This window comes from Dasypus novemcinctus, chromosome 21 (assembly GCF_030445035.2).
Source record: "Dasypus novemcinctus isolate mDasNov1 chromosome 21, mDasNov1.1.hap2, whole genome shotgun sequence".
Lineage (NCBI taxonomy): Eukaryota > Metazoa > Chordata > Mammalia > Cingulata > Dasypodidae > Dasypus > Dasypus novemcinctus.
This window is the reverse complement of record NC_080693.1, coordinates 58,421,248-58,435,420: the sequence shown is the minus strand read 5'-3', so window position 1 is coordinate 58,435,420 and position 14,173 is coordinate 58,421,248. Positions and strand designations below refer to the sequence as shown.

The window sequence follows — 14,173 nt, the reverse complement described above, 5'->3', positions numbered from 1 at the left end:
ATTTCTGTCATCTTTCCCTCTCTTTTCTATGCATGGTTTGGAAAGCCTAATAGATTTATTTATCAAAAACAATAGTGATTCCAAATTGAGAATATACCTATGTGATTATTTGGGGGAAAAGGAATAATTTTTAAAAAGTAAAATATTTAAATAGTGACTATTTAAAATATTTTACTAAATAGACGTAAATTTTACTCTCTTAGAGAAAGAAATTTGGTACTGTGAGATTTCCTTGAATTACCATTTAAGATTATCCAGGTCTACACAGTGGTTATTTTCAGTAAATTTACAAAAACAGCATGGTTTAATTTTAAGAGTTGTTTTTTTGCGTGCATTTGTTTTTAGGCGGTACTGGGGATCAAACCCAGGTTTGATTTTAAACAAGATCTGGCACTTGAATTTTAAATTTGAATTTTAGACATTTTTGATTTGGAATTTGAATCTCATTGCACACCTGGATTGACATAACTGCTGTTGTAAAATTTTAAACTCACATTATTTCATCATTCTCAGTGATTGTGAGGTTATTATTTCACCCTCCCAGAAATCTGGAACATAAAAAATTATATTCATTCTTTAGCTCCAGAGTAAATAAATAGTATCATTTTGCTACCAATAGAAAGTAAACTGACAAATTATTTTTTCTGTTATTAATAAATAAAAATAACATTTGAAGTCAAAATTTCAGGTTCCTCAATTCAGTATCCAGTTTTATGCTGAGTACATTTGTCATCAAGACTAGGTATGGGGAAAACGGACTTGGCCCAGTGGTTAGGGCGTCCATCTACCACATGGGAGGTCCGCGGTTCAGACCCTGGGCCTCCTTGACCCGTGTGGAGCTGGCCCATGCGCAGTGCCGATGCGCGCAAGGAGTGCCCTGCCACGCAGGGGTGTCCCCCGCGTAGGGGAGCCCCGCGCGCAACGAGTGCACCCATAAGGAGAGCCGCCCAGCGCGAAAGAAAGTGCAGCCTGCCCAGGAATGGCGCCGCCCACACTTCCCGTGCCACTGACGACAACAGAAGCAGAAACACGATGCAGCAAATAGACACAGAGAACAGACAACCGGGGGAGGGGAGGAATTAAAAATAAATAAATCTTTAAAAAAAAAAAAAACTAGGTGTGATATCGAATTTTATAGTGGAAGATTAACTTGGAAAAGCATAAATTAATATCAATAGGAGCGATATTTAAGCGATGGCCTAGGCCTTAATATACCACAAAAAAAGGAGCACTTGCAAAATAAATAGTCTGAAAACAATAGGAGAAAATTTCTAACTAACTCTAGAACAGCCATAATAATATACAATAATAAACTACGGACCAGTCAGATAATTAGATAATTTAGCCTGTACTTTTTTCCTAAATCTGAAGGTTGAAGAAAGCGGACTTAGCCCAACGGTTAGGGCATCCACCTACCACATGGGAGGTCCAAGGTTCAAACCCAGGGGCTCCTGATCCGTGTCCCACGCGCAGTGTTGATGCACTCAAGGAGTGCCCTGCCACACAGGGGTGTCCCCCGCATAGGGGGGCCCCACGTGTAAGGAGAGCTGCCCAGCGCGGAAAAAAGTGCAGCCTGCCCGGGAATGGCACTGTGCACACACGGCGCGCTGACGCAGCAAGATTACACAACAAAAAGAGAAACAGATTCCCACAGAAGAACACACAGCGAATGGACACAGAGAGCAGACAACAGGGGGCGGGGCGGGAATAAATAAGTAAAAAATAAATCTTAAAAAAAAAAAATGGTGATCTGATCTGGGTTTCCAACTCTTTTTTTTCCTTTTGATAGTGATTTTCTCAGTTTCCTTTGATTTCTGTTTATACGATGATTTTTGCTTTCACTAGAAGGCAGGCCTAACAACAATTCATTATATTTATCACTATTATTGTTTCTACACATACATAGCACACCATAATAGTACTAATAACAAACTAATGATGTGACTTTTCTTAGAAACGAATTTGAAGTTCCTATCTTGTGAGAAATACTCTGTACCTTATGAAACTGTAGAACATCTATCACTAAAAATTTTTGGGATGACTCCTCATTCTTTCTGTCCCCAAACTTTATTATATTCACAAAGCAGGCAGTAATTACTGTACTTGGGAATTAACCAAGCTAGTTTTTATCAGGCTGCTTTCGATAGCATGAACAATAGACGTCTTTCTCCCATGCTATTTTTATCTATTAATAGAATAAAGAATTTGTCAGTTTACTTTTTATTGGTAACAAATGAAACACACTTTTCCTGTTCTACGATAACTTAGTTCATGATTGCAGTTCTTCTGTTAATAACAAAGATTTTATTGCTAGGATTATTATTCACCTTTGAGACTAGAGCAATTTATGAGGTACCCAGCAGAAGGTGCAGCTGGAAGAATCATCTTAGGTGAAGAGAAAAATAAAAATTAACCTCTTCATGTGACAATTACTTGAGTTAACCTTTTTATTTGAATAGTACTTAATTGTATGATTACATATTTTTGTCAAGAAATGTTGCAAAGGATGAAAACAAAACTGCTACAAAAGCCTCATTGGTTATTGGATAGCTTACTAACAATGTGACTTCTTTAGCAATTTCACTTGCAAGTAGCTATGGAACCTGTAAGAAATCGGTATATGGATATATACTACTTGATTATTGAGAAATCACTAAGAGAGAAAAGATGACCTGAAAGATAGTTGCATTGGATATTCTTCTCCAGGTTAAAAAAAAATGTGCCAAAGGTCTAGTTAGGAACACTTTTTCTTTTCATCAAGAAAGAAATATTACTCAGGGAAATGTTTCAAGTAACTGGAGACTTTTAAAACAGTTTAGCCCTTGAAAGTCTCTTGAATTAAAAAAAATACTTGTAGATGTCCTAAAGGTGTATAAAACTGAAAAATGTGCATTGTCATTTGAAAATATCGTATTTATAGTAAAATGTGTTTGACACCTAAATATTTAATAGTTGCTATTTTACTTAATTTGTTATTTATTCATATTAATAAAATAAAATTAAAATTTGAAACATTTCCAACTTCTTCAGCTTGTCCTTATGAAAATCATTAAGTGACTTTGAAGTATGTATTTGAAGTATGTATTTGTTCAAGAATTTATGTCTACATAAGCTATAATTATAGCTCTACCATGATCAAAAATTGAAATGTAAAAAAAAGGGCTTCTGTCTTGAGTGGCAAATGTAAGGCACCTCGCTTGCTCTTCACACGGAATCGATATTAAGAGATTTCAGAAATAATTTTTGCTGCTTGGGCAGCTAAAAAAAATGTTTTAATATAAAATAATGTTGCAGATAGCTCTATATTTATATATGTATACCTATGCTTAATATTATGCTGTGAAAAATTAAAATTTACTAGCAACAACTCATAAAATGAACAGAATCTCTACTGTTATGCTATTAGTTCAGAGATCAAATCCTCAAACAATTAATATTCAGTTGCTTCTAAACTAGATATGCTACCGTCATCTTAGTTTAACACCAGTTTCAACAACCAAAATGTGTAACTAAGTATTGTGGAATACTTTCAATTTCCCATGACTACAAGATCTTGCAGTGTTTTTCTAAAAAAAAAAAAAGGTTCTTAAGTACTTCTAAATTGGTCTGCCTTAGCATGTTTGATTTTATAATAGAACTTGTGTCAATGATTTCTTCTGTTTCCCCTTTTATACATGACTTTAATCTTATTTTTATTTAAAATAGAGAGGAGCAAACCTGACTTACAAGAGGCCATTCCAGGCTTAGCAAATATTTGGAGTTTGATAAAGCTTTAATATGTAAGCTTTAACATTTTCCACTTCAACTATACTTAAGTACTTTATTAAGGAAAATTAATTCCCATTATTTTTGAGTAATTTAAAACTAAAATATTTTAAGGACTTTTGAAGTCTAAATAACTCTAAGACTTTTAAAGGGGAGTGGGTATAGCTTAGTTGGTTGAGTGCCTGCTTCCCTTGTACGAGGTCCCAGATTAAATCCCTGGTGCCTCCTAAGAAAAACAGAAAAAGACTCTTAAAATGCAAATTTTCTGAAACTCAATAAATTATATCATGCCAAGTTTCAAACTCAGAGAGTTTGAGCTGGATTCCATATACCAGAACATTGAGTCTCAGGTGGTTCTAATTTAGTAATATTTACCTTTCCATTTAACTAGTTCCCAAAATATATCCTCTTAGTAATACTTTCTCCTGAAATAAAATATATCACTTTTCCACATCAACCCCCTATTTTCATTAAGAAAGCATGTATTATTGTAACAATTCTTAGCATTATGTCACAATAATTTTTCCCTAAACAAATTACAATCATTTAGATGTTTTTACTACACCAATAAGAGGCAAGTACAATCTTCATTTCATAAGATCTGATTGCCTATGACACCAATATATAAAATTTATACAAAATTTTATATTACAGGAGTTACTTTTTGGTGTTTTATTATATTTTAGGGTGCTAATATACAGATAGTTGAAATGTGAAATTTTAAAAAAGTTAATGAAATAACACAGTAAAACCCCATTATACACTGGCATATTATAGCATCGATATAGATACAAAGCCAAACAATTTCTTCCAAAATGTAATTATTTTTTAAAGTCATGATATTTCATAATTAACTGAAAAGATGAGAAATCTTTCTGTCCTTATGTCCAATATCAGTAGTATATATAACTGGTGTATAACTGAAATTAGATGCTTTTTTCCCCACTGAATTGACTAGTTGTTTCAACTTTGTTTGGATAAGGACTAAAGAGAATTGACCTCATAAAAGACTTCAGAAAAACTTGGTTACTTAGAGACTATATCATGAAGATCTACACCACCATGATTAAATGTGTAATTTAGACCACTCCAAAATACTGTCAGTTGCCCAAATCACCTAGGTTAGGAATTTACCTTGGGAAAATTTTAAGCTGAAACACAGGGTTATGCCAAAGAGTCCGAGGATCCTTCCTAAATGTTTCTTTTCAGAGCCATGCTTCTTGAATTAGTGTATTTGTCAGATGATCTATTTTTTTGTCATATATGCCATATAGTATATGGTTAATATTCCCTAAACAGCTTGGGCAAATTATCACTGATATATATTTGGGGCAAATGTTTCCATATTTTCTTCACAATTTGTTGATGCTAGAAGTGATTTTGCTATTGAACTTTTATTATTGTGCTAGGAAGGGTGAGTAGAAAAGGGGACTACTGGTAAACCATTCAGAGTTTGTTCCATAGGAACTCTGTTTTCAAAGATATAGTTTCTAAAGACAATGCATCCTAGAATTTTGAAATGGAAAAGGACATTAACAATTTTCTAGACCAACCCTTTCATTTGACAGAATAAACTGAAGCCCTAAAGGTTAAATGACTTATTAAAGGTAATATAATCTGTTTGCTGCAGAGACAAAACATCCAGAACTACGATTTTTTTTTTTTTTTGGTCAATTTTAAAACGCAAACTTTCCATTTTATTTGTGACATATATTATAATGCCTCACCTTTATTTCTTTTTAAAACATGGAAATTGAACAAAATGTTATTGACAGTAAAAATATTAATTCAATACTTATTTTCATTTAAGCTTAAGCAAAAAGGGAAAAGCAAGGGTAGAATATTTCTGATGGACTTGTCAAAGGAACAGATACCACAGATATGGAGGCCAATTCTACTCTGGACCCCAGATCATGTTTATAGTCTTTTCAACCCCAATTGGACAGAGAAATATGTTGAAATGTTTTTTCCAGAAAAGGAACATTTGCAATATAAAAACATTCATTTTGGTGTAATACAGATTTTCCCCAAATAATAAGTGTAGCCATCTTATTTCAATAATTTATAATTTAGGCACAAAGAATGAGGACTATATAACAGTTTCTCTCTGTAAATGAGAAGCTGGGGCACATGTGGTATGAGATAGGGAAGAAAGTATAAGTCTTAAAATCTCAAATGACAAGTTCCTTTTGGCTAGAGGGTGAGACAAGAGAAACCACAGAACCCCAGATTGTGCAATCTGAAAAGACAGGGATAAAGTGACTGTTTCATAGATGGGGATAGACAATGTGCTCTTGAACTTACAAGGCTGTTGGAACAACCTCTGCATGTGAGAAGGGAAAAGGAAAGAACTTATTTTAGCATAATATGCAGACCTAAGGAAAGACTACTAAAACAAATTTTTTAGCAGTTCTCCACGGTAATTTTAATAAACCTACATTTCAACTCTCTGTTCTCAATGCCCTTTATGTACAGCTCAAACACATGCAACTTCTGCCAGTCATGTCCATGAATTCCTGATGTCCCAGCCAAGCACCTCTGCCTCTGAGCTCAAAAAACTCCTTGCTTGCCGGGGGTTAACCATATCCGCAAGGTTCTGGAAGAGATCTGCTGGGCAACACTGCTGCTGCTGTTGACAAGAGGCCTCTTGTTGGACTGGAGACCAGGAACTGTGGAAAACCCAAAAACAAAAAGGCTCAGATGGGAATAGCAGCAAAGATATCAGCTCCCGAGTACTGGTCATGAACTAGAAAAAGATTTAGGAATTCCTCCCACCTCCCTGCCAAACCCACAGTTGGGAAAGAATGGGCATTCCTCCCCCAAACCACTGCCACCCCCAAGTAAATTTCATTTGCTTTCTCATCCTCAAGTGAAAAGGAGTTACTAATAAATGGAAGCACACTTGTAAACCACTCTGCTGACACAGAAAGATATTTAACCTTTAAATATTAGGAGAAAAGAAACAACTTGTAGTGTGAGCATCTAACTTGAAGACACGAGGTCCTTCCCGGCCATACACACCTTGCCCAACCAATCCTACTTAAAACCCTTTGCATTGTGGGTTTTATTTTTAATTTTAAACATCATATTTTAAATTAGGTTCCACAAAAAAAAATTGGCATTTCTTATTCTTTTCAGGATGGTCTGAGAAATACTACATCAATGCATCTGAAAGAAAAATAAGTTCTCTTCTATTTTCTTTTTGAATCAATACCAGAAACAATGACCAGAAGCACACATTCACCGGCCGTCAGCAAGCAGGAGTCTCCGTGGTGCGGCTTCATCCTTTCGCTCTGGGCTGTTGCCCTGCAGGCTCCCAGCTGCCGGCTCCCTGCCGCAGGCTCCAGGCCACTACAGCAGGTAGATAATGTAGGACAGAATGACCAGGCCTATGATGGCAAAGAACATCAGGATGAAGATATCCAGCATTGTGGAGTCCTTGACCAACGAGGCCCCTGGATTCCGGGGAAAACGTGGGCTGTGAGCACGGAGGGCGCAGTCATGAAGAGAAATGGCTCCTGCCACTGCTCACCCCGGTTCCTTTCCCCTCCCCCTCCCGAGCCTGAGACTAAGGGATGCTGCAGCTCCATCAGCTGCTTACTTCCCTTCCATCCCCCGCTCCCCCTAATCACAGTCAACCAATCACAAAGCCCGGAGGTGGGTAGCAGGGAACTGCTAGATTTAGACCAAGCAGAACCGAAGAGGCTCAATTTCCCCCACGAACCCAATCCCACCTGTTTGTATCTAAATGGAGTTTATATGATATGGGTATAGGAGGGGATATGAGCTCTACCGGGATCCTAGGAATGAATCCTCCTGACTTGCCCCTCTTCTGCCTTCTCATACCACTCTCCCAAATTGTGACCTCAGAATAGTAATAGTTGGGAGTTGGGTGGGCCATTGGCCAATTATAAAGATCACTTTATAATTTATAATGCACAAAGGTCCCATGTGAGTCTCAGCTGGCATCTCTGGGGATGGCATTAACATTCATGGGATTCCTATGCTGCGCCAGATCTTGCTGGCACAGTGTAATTGCAACCTCCCAACAACCCTTCCACAGCTGAGCTCAGGCTTGGAAACGGCAAAGACCAAGGTTCAAACCTGGGCTCGCCTGACTGCACAGTCTGTACTCTCCCAACTCATGGGCTCATCCCATCTGACTAAAAGGCCCCTCAGCCCTACCTGCCCAGCTCGGTTTGAGATTCATTTTCCTTCCATAGGATCAGCCTGGAGGCCTACCCATCTATTTCTTCATTTCTCCATGATCATCACCCACAGTCTTGTGTGCTTTTGTATCCTTTCCAGAGAGCTCAGGACAGTGTTAGACACATTGAGGACACCGAAGAATTTCCCAGTGAGGCCTACGTCTGGGTAAAAAGAGTATCGAGAAGTGTTTCCTCTAGGGAGGAAAGGAAATGGGTTGATGATTTGCTTTTTAAGCTGAGAGCAATGGGTACTCAGTTATGTCATGTTGGTTTATGCCTTTTTATAAGCCTCAGTAATTGCCTATGAAATTTTTTAAATTCCCAGTGACATCTCTGAGGCCTTGTCTCCTTGGCCCCACCCCTAAATGATTCATTTGAAGGGCTACTTCTAGAAGGAGGTCCAGAAATTCCCCCTCGTGCCCCCCCCCCCACCCCAGAAGGCAGAGCACAGTCTTCTGTGAGCAGGGAGCAGAGATTGATGCCTGTGCGAATGAAGCCTCCTGGGGAGGGGGGGGGGCGCTGCAGCTCGCAGACGAAAGGGGGAAGGCGGACGGGGAGGCATGATTTGCCAACTAATTCCCTTTTATTGGGAAAATATTAGGCAGCCAGCGCCTGCAGAGGGGGAGCAGGTGTCAGTATTGTCTTTAATTATACCACCCAGCGAAGCCTCCGGCGCTCCCTACACTCCTCCAGCTCTAGACTCGGCCACGTCATTCTCCGGATTGCAATCGCTGTTTGGGGAAAACCCTTCTTCTCTCCACCCTGCTGCCATACTTAAGCCAGAGAACTCCCCAAGTGGGAAAAACCCTTTCTCTATAAAGCAGTGGGACAGGAGGCCAACTGCTGGCACTGGGCTTGGGGTGGAAGGGACTGGATTGCCTGCTCTACCTCTCTCCTGTTCCCAACCTCGCACAGTAAGAGGGGAGGTCACATGGCCTGGCCGGAAGTCCCTGACCTTGGCACCTGGAGTGAAGGATGGGAGGGGGCGATATGAATGAGAGCTGTGAAGGGCCTGGGTACAGCCCCCCGTGGCACAGCAGCATGGCATGAGATTAGGAGCACCATGCTGGGAGTCCCAAGATCTAAGGCTCTGCCACTAGCCATGCGACCTCCACCAAGCCAGTTCCTCACTGGCCTCAGCGGGCCCCATCTGTAAGAGGACTTTGCAGTAGTTACTTCCCTCAGAGGGTTGTTAATAAGGTCAATGTTTAAAGATCACATTCATAAGGCACTGTGAGTCCAGTTTTAGCTACAGATGGGCTCAGTCTTATCCCACTGTAACCTGTCCCTGTTGTCTCTCATTCATCACACGTGAAGAGCTCCTCGGGTGTGCCAGGCCAGGGCAGTGAGCTCTGCTCATTCATTCATTCCGTATATATTAAGCAGCCATGTGCCTGTCCCTGGGTAGGAACTAAGGATTTATAGATGAGCACACTGGCTAGTGTGGAGACCCATAACCGAGGGAATCAAAACAGTAATAGAAGATGGGAGCTCAGGGGAGCTTCTGGGATTGTCACCCAGCTGGGTACAGAGGGATAAATGGGCACTTGCCAGGAGCAGGCTGTTGGGAAGAAGAGGCTTATGGCAGGAAGTGGGTACCAAGGCCCCAGTCGGAGAGCAGGCAAGCTGCTACTCCCTCCGCCCGGGCTGGTGGCTTCCCAGCTAGCAAGTCTCTTCCCAAAAGGCAGCAGAGCTCTCGGGAGGGCTATGGCCAATGCCCCAAGGACAGGACACGGGCAGCAACACCTCAGAGCAAGAGAGGAAACCAAGTCAGCAGGTAAAAATTAGACTTTTATTTGAATCATCAGGAGAAAGATTCACTGTGGTTCAAGTCAAATGTTCAGAATCCTAACAGGCTGGAAAGATTTGATCCCGAGCACAAGCCCACCAGAGAGGGAACCAAACAGACCACAAAAGACAACAGCCCCGTATAAAAAGATGAATGGACGGCTTCACACACACAGATGAAATGTTTGGACAGAGGCAAATTTCACACGGTCATTTGTTTCTTTTTAAATACAGGTTTGTGGGGTGGTATTTTTTTTTTTCCAGCTATTAAAAAAGACCCAAAAGTGCATATGTGAGGGGAAAAAGGCAGAACTGAAGCAATACTTTTTCCTGGAGGGACATGAGGGAGAAAAGAGGAAGCAGTGTTGGGAGAATTCACTTTTCTCACCATTGGTCTCCTTGCATTTTATTGTACTATTGGTCCACTAAAGTTATATTCACATTTTAGCTTTGATGCATCTTCTTTCCAGGGACTAACCCGGCTGAAAGACCTCTGTGAACTGTAAGGAAGGACCAGGGACTCAGCCCAGCCCCCCAGGTCCTGTGGTCCTCCGAGATGGATGGTTCTGGTAAGGAGCAAGGACTAGTGTGACAGGCCCACCTCAAGGAGCAACTTCTCTCTGGGGACGTGTAAGGAAATGTCCCCTATTTTTAGGATGGGAGGAGCAGGGGGGCAGGCAGCAGGATTCCGACGGCTGGCCTGCCTTGTTTTGGAAGGAAAATTAAGCTGAGTGAAAACAGGTGACTCTTGCTCCTCCAGGACCCCTCCCCCCACTCACCACCCTGCCAACCGCAGGTCCTAGACAGGGTTTGTCCCTGATCCTTGGTCCCAGGGTCCACATTGTGCTTTGAGATCAAGAGGAAATGGAATGGACAGCACCTCCCCCATGGCCCCCAACACTGCTTCCCCACAGATTGCTCCCTCCCCGCTCTCCTCACCCCTAAATTGCCCAAAACAAGACATTCCTCCTGCCTCACCTCACATCCACATCTCACCTCAGCCGGGACTAAAAAGCAAAAGGGATTGGTTAGGCAGGGGTGCCCCCACCAGGAGTCATTTCCTCAACCCTCCCACGTGGGGAAATATTCCCAAATCAAAGAAGCGCTGACAAAACACCTGGGATGACCTGACGGTTGACTATGCCCCCAATATCTTCAGGTCCCCTCCTTCGCCAAAGGCCCCGCGGGGCATGAGCATGTAAAGGGACAAGATGCCAGCTGTGGGGCTGGGTTGGACTGAAGGTGAAAATGGGAGGTGTCCAGAGGGGTGACAGGAAAACCCAGAGATGAGTAAAGCCAGGCAAGGGGTGTCACAGCCACCAATGGGTGGAGAGAAGGAACTGGAATATAGCACCATCTTTCCTTCCTCATCCTGGAGTCTGTGCTTCCAGTTATCTAGCCCTGGGTTCCCCCCTACGCTCCCACAGGGCTAAGGAAGGGAGGGGGAGATCTGGAAGGAGTGAGCCACGTGCAGTGCCCAGCGTAGGTGGCACAGGGTCCACTGGCACCCTCCTCTACAGCCCCAGGACAGAGATGGGGGCAGAGAATATGCCTGGAGCCATGAAGCTTCTGCCCCAGCAAGCTGCATGCCCCACACCACACCCAACTCCACAGCCATCCCCTTACTGCTGCCCAGGATGATGAGAGGGGGATGGACGGGTGGGCTTCCTCTATCTGGGGATAGAAGGAAAGGAGGAATTGTTGACCCAAAGGAAACATCAAGAGTTTCACTCCCCCAGAGAGCTCCCTTCTCACTGTGGGGTTTGAGGCAAATATCAGAAGAGAGCTCCACAAACACTTACATGCACCACCTGCACAAAACCCCAGAGATACACGTGCCCTGCCCCTTTCTCGCACACTCCCGCACTTGCCCTTCACAGACAGCTACGGCTCCTTCCCCTGCACCCTAAGCCCTGGAGATTGTGCGGGCTTTGCACAGCTCCAAGTCCATTTGGCACTGGGCTGGGGAGCAGAGGCTATGGAAGGCTGGGGAGCAGGGAGAAGCAGCCCGCCTAACCCAGCTCACAGGGGGCTGGGGGCCTCCTTGCCTCACCCGTCAGGGCTGTGGGCTGCCAGCCAGGAAGCAAACGAGGGTCTCTGGAGACTGGGTGTGGGAGTGGGGAGAAAGCGCTGCAGGAGAACCCCCTCCCCCTCCCTCTTTGCAGCTGTCCCTAAAATCAAGAAAGGCAAGAGCACGACCCAAGCTGTGCTTCCCCGAGAGCTCTTTGCCCACAGCGGGCATGCGTGGGCAAGGGAGGGCAAAAATCACAGTGTGAGCGGGGACACATGTGGAGAGGGCCTGACTTATCCCACAGCAGGGACTTTCCCCGCCGCCTTGAGGCGAGAGGGAGGCGGGGTGGGAGATCTCTGGAGGGCGGGTAGCCCCAGCTCTGCAAGGCAGGGGTAAAGCCCATCGCACTGGTCCCTCGGCCTGGGGCAAGGGGGGATCCCAGTCTCCAGGACGAACCCCTCTCTGGGGGTCCTGGAGTCGGGGCTCCCCCCAGCCCTGGAATGTTTGGGTGTGTGAGAAGCAGAAAAGAAAGCAGCCCGAGGCTGGAGCTGCCCAGTCTCCGGCTCCAGACCAGCGGGGCTGCACCCCTCCCAGGAAGACTCACACCTGTGCCACCTGGAGAGAAAACCAAGAAGTCGGTCAGGGGGACCTGCCGGAGGAAGGAGCCCGGAAAGGGGCAGAACAAGGCTTCAGTTGGCAAAGGAAGCTGGGGGAGGGGGCGGGAACAAACAAGCTGTGGCAGAGTGAAGGAAACAGAGACTACTGCGGGCGGCCAGGTGCCACCTCGGGGCCACGGGATGCTGTGGAAGGCAGGGAAGATGTGGCGGCGGGCGCTCAGATGGCCTCCACGTAGTTGGCCGGCAGCATCCCCGTGTCGCCGGTGCGCTCCACGGTCCCGTACATCCAGCCGTCGTCGATCTGCTGCACGTTGACGATGGTGTCCCCATCCTGGAAGGAGACTTCGTCCTCGTCAGCGGCGCTGTAGTCGTACACGGCACGGTACCGCTTCTGCAGGGGACGCCCAGTCAGCCAGTGCCCTGGAGCCAGGCTCCCTGCGTGGGCCTGAGCCTCGCCCCCCGTCGCCTGTCTCTGTCTCTCTTTGTTTCTGTCCCTCTCTGTCTCTGCCTCTCTCCATCTCTGTCTCTCCATCTCTCTCCATCTCTGTCTCTCTCTCTCCTTCTGTCTCTCTCTCTCTCTGTCTCTCTGTCTCTCTCGGACCCCAGAGGAGAGTCCTGGGTGAGCTCTGAACCATGTGGCCTGGGCAAGTTACCTACTCTGTCTTCCCTTTCTGAGAGCGACCATGCTTTGAATGAGGCCCAGTGGGAATGCCCAGGGGGTCACTGGACACGACACAGAGAAGTGTTTAAAAAACACAACAGGGGACGGATGTGGCTCAAGCAGTTAAGTGCCTGCTTCCCACATGGGAGGTCCCGGGGTAGATCCCAGTGCCTCCTGAAAACAAAGCAAACAACAAGCAAACAAATGAAACAGCCAACTCAGGGGAACCCATGTGGCTCAGCGGTTGAGCACCACTTCCTGCATAAGAAGGCCTGGGTTCAATCCCTGGCCCCAGTGCCACAAAAAAAATTTAAAAAATTTAAAAAACCAAGCTTATCAGCAGCTGTCACTTTGATTACTATAAGCACCAGTGCTTTCTATTTGAAACTGATGAGTCTGGCTTCACTCCAAATTGAGGACAAAGACCTCTTTGGGGAAAAAACCTCCAGGTGAGACAATAGGTGTCTAACAGGTTCTACCTTCCACATCTCGCCAGAAGTCGGATGGGATAGCTCTAGGAAAGGTCCAGGAAATGCGCCTGGAATCTGCTGGTGGTCCTGGAGGTCGGTGTGATCTAACAACCCCAGACCCTCCCTGCCCTTGACAATGACTTAATGAATGAGCTCAGCTTCTCCAGGTCAGGCCCTGGGATCTAGGTGGGGCAGGGCAGGGCCCAGGGTGCTGGCCAGTCCAGAGCTGGGCAAGGAGCCGCCCTCATAGACCCCCACCTCCCCACCGCACAGCCAGGACCATTGCTTCCCACCCCCGCTCAGTCCACTCAGCTTAGGTGGAACTTTCTGTGAGTCAAACCTGATCGTGTCACTCCCCACCTTTAAATCCTTCAGATGGCCCCCTAGCCCAACCTTTTAGCACTCAACTTCAAGCTGCAGAAACCAGTTCTGACAGCCCCAGAGGTGGCTTTACCAAACCCCAGGGCCCTGGAGGATAGGCGTCCTGCCACTCAGCCTTGATCGCCTCTTCTCACCAACTCAGCCTCTGTCCTGCGTCACGGCAACAACCCCCTAACTGGTCTCCTGCTCCCACCCTGGCCCTTGTACCGCCTCTTCTCGACACAGCGCCCAGAGAAACCGGAGTCAAATCCTGTTGCTCCGCCCAGCCCGCA

The 14,173-nt window shown here is 44.9% G+C and overlaps 1 protein-coding gene, 1 long non-coding RNA gene and 1 pseudogene across 2 annotated transcripts in view; 1 reads left to right on the top strand and 2 right to left on the bottom strand.

Annotated features, from left to right (window-relative positions):
• The first annotated feature begins 3,154 nt into the window (after positions 1-3,154).
• Positions 3,155-3,261, top strand: LOC111763302 (U11 spliceosomal RNA; annotated as a pseudogene).
• Positions 3,262-4,425: 1,164 nt separating this feature from the next.
• LOC139437162 (uncharacterized) lies at positions 4,426-7,319 on the bottom strand. Its single transcript, XR_011646868.1, has 2 exons — positions 7,004-7,319; positions 4,426-6,434 (listed from the first exon to the last, which is right to left on the bottom strand). It is a non-coding gene; the product is annotated as an uncharacterized lncRNA (long non-coding RNA).
• Positions 7,320-9,746: 2,427 nt separating this feature from the next.
• LASP1 (LIM and SH3 protein 1) overlaps positions 9,747-14,173 on the bottom strand; it is a 41,721-nt gene continuing 37,294 nt past the window's right edge. Inside the window, exon 7 of the mRNA XM_004454971.5 lies at positions 9,747-12,780. Within this exon, the coding sequence (XP_004455028.2) occupies positions 12,607-12,780 (174 nt within the window). The 3' untranslated portion in view covers positions 9,747-12,606. The remainder of the gene's footprint in view (positions 12,781-14,173) is intronic.